At 18.6% G+C, this 10014-nt stretch overlaps 2 protein-coding genes across 2 annotated transcripts; one reads left to right on the top strand and one right to left on the bottom strand.

The window, feature by feature from the left end:
* Positions 1-119: 119 nt before the first annotated feature.
* PADL01_1139200 (conserved Plasmodium protein, unknown function) lies at positions 120-2420 on the bottom strand (the record flags this gene model as incomplete). The annotated part of the gene is made up of 1 exon (XM_028682867.1): positions 120-2420. One exon carries the CDS (start codon positions 2418-2420, stop codon positions 120-122), a length of 2301 nt encoding a protein of 766 aa, XP_028539103.1.
* Positions 2421-3843: 1423 nt separating this feature from the next.
* On the top strand, positions 3844-9943 carry PADL01_1139100 (conserved Plasmodium protein, unknown function; the record flags this gene model as incomplete). Its single annotated transcript, XM_028682866.1, has 6 exons — positions 3844-4305; positions 4440-4640; positions 4789-5473; positions 5660-8311; positions 8405-9755; positions 9919-9943. The coding sequence occupies 6 exons, from the start codon at positions 3844-3846 to the stop codon at positions 9941-9943; spliced, it is 5376 nt and encodes a 1791-aa protein (XP_028539102.1).
* Between the last annotated feature and the right edge of the window lie 71 nt (positions 9944-10014).

The raw sequence follows: 10014 nt of genomic DNA, 5'->3' as shown, positions 1-10014 counted from the left end.
ACATTAATATTTTAATTAATATATAATTATACAAATGGTAAAAATATTACACATATATATATATTTATATATATATTTATATTTATATAATATGGCCAAATTTTTTGTTAAATCTCAAATTAATATTTATCATGAAAATATTCATCATATTCCTTTTCTAACATATCACTTTCATTTATTTTATTATTTTTTAATTTGTTATATCGATAAATTTTATAATTTGGTTTATTATTTTCCACATTTTTATAATTATATTCATAACCTTTTAATTTATAAGAATTATATTTATCATCCTTTTGACATGAATAATTTTCATCGTAAATTTTGGATGGTACTTTTTGATGTACTTCCTTCTGTTTATTATCATATGCATTTTCTTTATTTATATAATTAGATTTATATAAAGTATTTGTATATGTATTATTATCACTGTTATTTGCATAAATTTTTTCTATATTATGATCAGAATAATCCTTTAATTTTTTTTGGCCATCATTTTTATTTTTATACATTTTTAATGTATTATGATTTTTATTATATGTACCATATTCATGATATTTATTATATTTTTGATAATTGGGTCCTTTTATTTTATGATGAATATTTTTAACATGATGTGTTTTTTTTCTTGTTTGTTTATTTAATGAAACTTGACTACTTAAGGATGATATACTATATGATTTATTTTTGTTTGTATTTTGTTTTATTTCTTTACATTTCATAACATATTTTTTATCATAATATGATGATTCGTTGGAGGATTTCCTATTTTCATTATAGTTTGCATTTTTTTCATTGCTGTGATTGTTCTTGTGTGTTTTAATTTTCATTCTATATCTTTTGATGGGTTCATTAATCATATATTTATTATTAATTTTTTCTTTATATGTATTATATAATTGTTCTTTTTTATGTTTATTATGTAAGGACCCATTTGTTTTTATTGATTCACTTGTAATATGATATTTTTTTGATCCTTCTGAGTTACTTGAACCAATTTTATATTTCTTGACATTAATTAAATTTATATTCCTATGATTTTTTTTTTTCTTCTTTTTTCTATGTTTTGTTACACCTCTAATAAAATTAGATGTATTATGATTAATATTTCCATTTTTTTTATATCTGTCAAAAGTATTATTATTGAATTTAATATTTACTTGATTGTTATCCTTTATGGTATTCTCATTATTGTTATGATCCATATAATAGTTTTTTTTTTTTTTTATGTTATTATTTTTATTTCTTTGTTGACATGTTATTATTACTCCTCTTGAATTATTTTGTTCATCATATTTATTTGATATTGTTGCTATAAGTCCACATGTATTATGTAAATTAGGAATATCATTTATATTTTTTTGCATATCAAAATTCATTTCTTTTAGATTTAATGCCTTTATATTTTCCATATGTTTATGTTTCTTCAAATATTTTTTTTTATAATCATTAATAATATATGGAACATTGGATATTTTTATAATGGCATGTTGTCGATTTTTTTTTTTTTTTTCTTTTTCTTTTTTATATGACTGTATAAATCCTGTTATTGGTTTCAAATTTACCTTTTGAAAGTCACTTACAGGATAGCTTTTATTATTTTTGTTTAATAAAGATTTATTTTTAAAATAATTTTTATCTGTTATTGGAATATAAAAATATTCATTACATAAATATTTATTAAACGAATTTATTGTTGATATATTTTTACAGTATTTTCTATTTTCATAATATTTTTCTTTTATATTCTGTTTATACCTTTCAATCTTAGAAAATAATTTTAATGGATTTCCAAAGTTCCAGCAACCTAATTTAATATGATAATTTTGTGTATCATAATTAATGAAAGGTATTTTTTTTATATTAGGTTTATTGATAACAGTTTTTATTGATATACATTTAATATCTTTATTTTTTTCATCCATATTTTTTTGAAATTTATCATGATTATTATATATTCCTTCACATTTAGAAGGTAATTCAAAACTATTTTTTTTATTACCAATGTGAAGAGTATATCTATTTTTTTTTTTGTCACCACGAATAGGGTTTAAATTATCCTTATGACATTTTTCTATTTTTGAGGGATAAAGATGCATGCCATGTTTATTATTATAACTATTGTTCCTATTATTATATCGCTTCTTTACATATGTTAAATTATTTTCATATTCTATATTATTATTATTTATAAAATTGTTACTATATTTATTGTGAAAACATTGTTCATTATTTGACATACCAATGTTGTCATAGTAAAATTTTTTATTATGTATTACTTTAGGTCTTGTGTCATAATATTTATTTTTATAAATGTGATGATAAGAATTTAACGGTTCATTCACATATAATTTTTTATTTATATGTTGAGGATATTTCTCTTCCCCATATATATAATTTCTATATTTTGAGGAGTACATTTTTTTTTTTTCTTTCTTTTTTTGGATGGAATAAAGACAAAATGTGTTATATATGTTTATGTACTTAATAACTCATTAATTTTAAAATATAAATATGAACTATTAACAATTTAAAGAAAAAATTAAAAAAAAATTAGTAGACATATGAAAATGATACCTTAAAATTTTATTATATATATATATATATATATATATATGTGTTTTTATTTTTTTTATTTTTTTTTATTTTTTTTTATTTTTTATTTTTTTTTTTTATTTTGCGCAGACAACTGTAGAAAAAAACGGTATGCATTTTATTATATATTTATTTATATATCTTATGATAAGAAAAAAAAAAAAATATGTATGTTTGATCTTTTTAAAGATTTAATATTTATACTTTTAAATGCTTTTTAATATAAAAAACTATTTAATATTTTAAAAATTGAAGGACTAGATAAAAGATTCCTTGTTCTTTTATAAATAATTTTATTCTTATATGAATAAATAAATATATATACATATATATAATATATATATTCTTTTGTAAACCAGTTTGGGCATTGGAATATTATTTAATATATTTTGTGCAAAATATAATGATTGAAAAATATTAATATGAAGTCAGTTATTTTATTTAAAAGTTGTAATATCACACAACCTGTTATTTTTTTGTAATGACACAAAAGGATATAATATATATATATGTAATATTTAGGATTGGTAATAGTTTTAAGTTAAAGGTATAAACAAATAAATTGAGTGTTCTTTAAATATATTAAGGAATAAAAATATGTTCTTATATATATTTATATATATAATTATTAGATCAAGATAGATTTATTTTATTTTTTTTCTGTCACAATGGGTATACAGAAAATAATTGGAACAAAATTTTTTTTTAGGTACACATTTTTAGTTCCAATATCAATAAAAACGTATATTTAAAATATAAACATTTAATGTTTTTGTAATTTTATGTTGTTTAAAATATTATACCTTTATATATATATATATATATATATATATATATTTATATATGACTAACAAAATTACACTTTTTTTTTTTTTTTTTTTTTTTTTGTTTCATTTATTTATTTGCTTCAATTTCCATTAATGTGTATACATATATATCATTTGTTCTTAAAATATACAATTTTTTTTTATATTCCCATATTTGTATTATTTTATGAATTCTTTTTATTTTATTTTTTTTGCTTTTCTGATTGTTTGAATAAATAAAAGATATATCCATTTTAAATAAAATCACAAAAGTGTATTCATTCATAAATACACACACACATACATATAAATATATATATTTTTTTTAAACCTGGAAAAAAGATATGCATATTTTTTTTTTTTTTTTTTTTTTTTTTTATAATAATTGTAAGCATTACCTCAAAATAGATAATTGAATTATACTACTTATTATGCTAATCTAATGATTAAAAAAATTTTAAATAACATAAGCACTTTAAATGATATAAAAGATGATGATTTTAGTCATGCTGAAAATATATTGAATTTAATTGAAGGAATATTAGTACATGAAAATTCATATTGGAAATATGTGAACGTATTAAATGAATTAACTACATTATGTTATGAAGATCCAGTAAATTTTAGAAGTTTATTATTTTCAAAAAAACAAAAAGATTTAGAAGAAAAAGAGAAGAAAATAAATCAAATTGTAGATCGAATATTAATAGTTTTAGAAAAATATGAAGATATTAGAAGTACATTTATTTATTCAATTTCAAAATTGGTTCTTATAAATGATTATAATTTAAATATTAGGATATTACATATATTATGTAATTTACAAAATAATCAAGAGTATAAGTATTATATTTATTCTGTCTTTGAGGAAATAATATCAGCAACTATACTTAACCTTAAAGAAGTAATAAATAATAAATAATATAAATATATATATATATATATATATATATATATATATATGTATACATATATATGTGTGTATATATTAATATGTAAAGTAAAATACATATTATGTACATAATTTCTTTATTTTAGAATGAAACACTATGTAATATTTTTAAGGGTCTGGCTCACCTGCCAAAAGATAAGTTCATTGCAGGAAGTTTTAGTAACTGCATAAATAAAGTCATTGATTCTTTAAGAAATAAACTGAATGAAGATGCCTTAAAATTATTATCTATTTTAACACTAGATAAAGAAAATTGCATAATAGCGTATGACGAAGGTTTGTTAAAGGTAAATATTATATGATGTATATTTGTATTTTTATGAGGATACATTCCAACTGTTTAAATAATTAATATTCTTTATATGTTTAAAATTAAATATATATATATATATGTATGTATGTATTTATTTATTTATTTACATTTTATCCATTTAGATATTAACCGAAGAAATGAAAAATAGAGAAGAGGAAAACTTTGATCAAGTTCCAAATTACATGGAAGATATTTATTTAATTGTATCCCACCTATGTAATAATTATATAAAACATTGTGAAATTTTAATAAACGATAAAATGCATTCACAATTTTATTTTAAAAAAATCAAAAGTATAATTAATATAAATATTCAAGAAATATCAACAAAACAGTCCCTTTTTGCAAATATTATAATATCAACATTGAACAGTATGTGTAAGTACAATGAAAAATGTTTATTCGAATTATGTAACTCATATCATTATATTGATTTATTTTTAATTTGTATTAAAATGGAAAATGGAAATCCTTATTTGTTAAGTGCCTCATTAGATGGTCTCTTAATATTTTTAAGCAATGAAGATATATATAAAAATAATATCAACTATATATTAAATAACAGTAATAATTTAAAAATAATTCTGCCTTTATTATTTGGACACAAATATTATAATATCTTAAATACATATAATATGCAAAATAATAATGAACAGAATGTTATACAGCCATATTTATATAAAGTTGTTGAAAATACGTTAGATATTGTAACATTCTTTTTTCAAAAACAAATTGATAAATACACAATTAAAGTGAAAAAGCAGTTTAGAAATAGTGATGTCAATAATTATTTGATTACGTGTTTAGGTAATTTTTTTTCATTCCACAATATGTCTATATGCACAACAAAATGTATATAAAACTAAACATACACATAAGGATATATATATATATATATATATATATACATACATATATATTATTCTTATGTAACCACCTTGTTGTCGTTACATATTATTTATTTATTTATTTATTTATTTTTTTTTTTTATAGAGATGAAGAATACACAGATTATCATAAAGTTATTGAAATGTATTTATTTCATCCCATTTACGGATTATAGCTTAATAGAATTACACAAAATATTTTTCATTTTACACGACAAGTCTATTGATATTAATGATGAATGGAAAGAAATATATTACTACGCTGTTATGATATATATCAAAGTTTTAAAAAATGAAGATATTAAAAAAGTTATTGAATGTTATAATATTGAACAGATTATTATATCCTTATTACGTATTATGAATGAATTTTTATTAAAAGATATATTATTACAAAAAAAAACAAATGATGTAATTGTAAATAAAAAAAATATGTTTGAAATAAATGATGAATATGGTATATTATATAATAAGAATGATTATTATATGGATCTAAATAAAATCATTGTAAAGTTATTATGTATATGTTCTCATTATAAAGACTTGAGAGTTTTTCTAAGAAATAATTTAATTTCGAATTATTTTATTCATATTTTAACAAATGAAGATAAATTATATAATGAACTAAAAATGGATTATGATATATTAATAGAAAGAACATGGTGTTGTAATATGGATAATATATTTAAAACCTTAATGAAAAATAATATGAAAAAAAATAAAAAAGTAACATTAAGACTTTTAATTAATATTGCTGATATTTGTAGTGGTTATTTTTATCAATTTAAATCAACATGTGATACTAATATATTTCATCTTTGTGATCTGGAAGAAAAACATTGGGAAAAAAAAAAAATTTTACAATATTTTTATTTTCTAAATGAACAGGATAAGCAAGATTATATATATCAAGTTAATATGTTCTTAAAACATTATATGATAGATCTTTTTACTATTTTATATACATTTGTAGAAAATGATATTTTTATAGAATTAAAAAAAGAATTACAAGAAAATTATTTCCCAGGAGTATTAAAATATCATAAATTAAAATATGAAAAAAAAATAAAGAAATGGAAAATAAAAGAAAAACAAATCAAACAAAAAATTAAAAATATAAACAAAACATATAAAGATATAAGTTATGGTAATTATCAACATGGAAATAAAGAAAAAATAAATGATGTTTATGATAATTCATTTAATCATATTGATCCTGATGTATCATCTATTTTTAATTCTTTAAATGAAGACTTACGAATTATTAAAGAAAAAAAAAAAAAATTAATTCAAAAATTTTATAATAATAATTTTAAACAAACTTTTGATATATCTGTAGAAAATGAAATTGGAACAAATATTGAGTATATCTTTGATATTCCAAAAGTTGTCAAAAAAAAAAAATCTCTCAAATATTTAAAAGGTAGTAAACAGTATCAAGGGGAAGACATGGAAATGAATAATATAATTTTGAGTCAAAAAGAAAAAAATGATGTTTCAGCAGAAATATTGATGCATATGGGGGAGGATATATCTGGTTATAATAACACATCTGCAAAAAAAAATAAAACATCTATAACTAGTAATAATAATAATAATATATATAATAATAGTAATAAATATAAAAATTGTGTGAATAATATTAGTGATTATATACACACAAATGAAAACAACAAAGATACAATTTATAGTAATAATAAAAAAAATCATTCTAGTGATAATAACTCTTCAAATATTGAGAATTATAGCACTTCAAGTTGTTCTACAGAAGACAGTGTATATATGCCAATTATAGATAAATTTTCATGTGAATTATTAAAATATAATAAAGAGAATATATATGAACATAAATTAAATAATAATCATATATTATTATTTAATAAGAGAGGTATTTTTATTAATAGTAATAAGGGTGAAATCAATGAATCATTTGTTTTATATGCTATATTAAGAATTTTTTATAGTATCATAATAAATAATATAAATAATGAATATTATTTAAAAGTTAAAGAATTTTTATTAAGAAATCATGTAATAAAAACATTATTAAATGTCTTAAATCAATGCAGTTTTTATGATTGTAATGTATATGCACATTTTTTTCGTTTATATAGTGAAATATTAAAAATGAATATTACATCAGTAGAATCAATGAATATGTTACTTTTTTATAATATATTTTTTTATTATTGTAAATTATTATCTAGAGTGTTCATAAATAAAATAAGAAATAATGAATATATTTTATCTTACAAGGAACAATATTTCTTTGCTGAATTATCAAAGCTTTTTTATTATTTTACACAAAAAATAATATATATACAATTCTCACAATATAAAGAAATACAAAAATGGTGTGTAGATTGTACATTATTCCATTTTTTTTATAAAAATAATATTATCCTATTATTATATTTATTTATATATATTCATAGTGTTCATCATGGATCAATATATGCCTCTTATATTTATCATAAAAAAAATTTTTCTTTTATTCATACCATATTTTTTTATACCTTATTTACATTAGCATATCTTATGTGCTTTTCTAAAAAATTGAAATATTTTATTCTTTATTTTATAAATTATAAGAAGTATATTCATAAGGTATTATTCAGAAAATCAATAATTCACTCACTTTTTTTTTATAATAAATTGATATATCTTAGAATAGTACTACAAAATCAGTTATCTCTTGAGACAAAAACACCCACACAAATATATCATCTTTCTCCCATAATATATATAAGGCAAAATAGTAATGCAAAAAAAAAAAAAAAGAAAAACAAATACATATATATATATATATAATATATATATATTATTCATATATTTTATTTCCTCCTTTTAGGTGTTGAGTGGTATTTTATTGCACTGGGAGTAGATAAATATTATTTGGTTTATATACCAGACAACTTTGAAGAGAATATAACTGAAGATAAAGATATAAAATTAATAATATATTCAGAAAGGAAATATGTTGACTTAACAAGAATATGTATAAGTAAAATAAACGATAATCTTGTAATTTTTGGATATATAAATTATAATAATTATATAAGTTATGAATCATATGATATATTTATTAGCTTGAATAAATATTTTCAAAATAATATTGTAAGTTATGCACAGTTTTTATCTGGTAATACATATGAAAATCGAGTTGATTTAATACAAGATAATATTATTATGAATAATTTAAAATCTTATATGAATACGAAAAATATACTTATTTCTACTTTTGCCTATAAAGAAGTAAGTCCAAGTGATTATATGAAATATAAAGATATGAGAGAAAAAAAAAAAAAAAAAAGAGAACAAATTAAAAATAATATAGAAAAAAGACAAGATTATGATGAAGATACATTTTATTCTAATAATATATCAGATAATTTTAATAGTAATGATTCATTATTAAGTTATAGTAGCTATACAGAAAAATATAACCAATCTGATGATAATATTCAAAGTAATTGTAATATACAATCCAATGATGAAGATTTCAATATATTTAGAAGAAATAAAAAGTCAAAAAATAAAAGAATATTATTATTTTTTGTTCTAACAAAAAAACATTTTTATGTATTTAAATTCAATTTTAAACATTGGATATTTCTAAGTCCATTTATAGAAGAAGAAAAAAATGATATTCATCTTTATGTGGAATCTAGTATAGATAGTCATGATGAATATATGAACTCAAAAGATCAAGTTATTAAAAATGATAAAATATATTTAAATAATATCTTAGGAATTACATCTAATAATAATATTGGCAATGCTGAAAATATATCTTTTGCTAGAAAGTGTGCAATCAGAAATACTATTAAATATAATTATTCATGTAATAATACAGAATTTACAAATGAACAAATACTTTCAACACATATGTCCACAAATAGTATAGAAAGCCAACAAAGAGAAAGTGAAATTATTAGTAAAAGTGAAGTATACGATGAAACAGAAAGATATTCAAATGCAAACAAATTTTTTCTCAAGCATATTCATAAATATGATAATGAATATTTAAGTAAAATTAAATTTGTAAATAATAATGAAAGCATTATTGAAATACAATTTAAAATCAAAAATAATGAAGATTTTACAGAAAAAAATATTAAAATGGTCCTCTTTGATGATTATACCAGAGAATTGTGGAAACGATCATTGGCTCATTCTTTGAACATCCAACTTGTCTCATCGTAAGCATAAAAAGGGCAAAATGGAAAAATATAAAGAAATAAAGGAATACATAAAATATAATAATAATAATATATATATGTATATATATATATATATATATATATATATATATATATATATTTATTTATTTATTTAATTTACACCTTTTTTTATTTTTTACAGGGAATGGAGAAGAAAATGGAACTAAATGATATAAGGAGATTCTCGAAGTAAAAAGACCTATAACTAATTTTTATTATTTTCTTGATCATATCGATC

Source organism: Plasmodium sp. gorilla clade G2 (assembly GCF_900097015.1).
Source record: "Plasmodium sp. gorilla clade G2 genome assembly, chromosome: 11".
Classification (NCBI taxonomy): domain Eukaryota; phylum Apicomplexa; class Aconoidasida; order Haemosporida; family Plasmodiidae; genus Plasmodium; species Plasmodium adleri (nom. inval.).
Note: the sequence above shows the minus strand (reverse complement) of the source record. Positions and strands in the feature narration are given on the sequence as shown.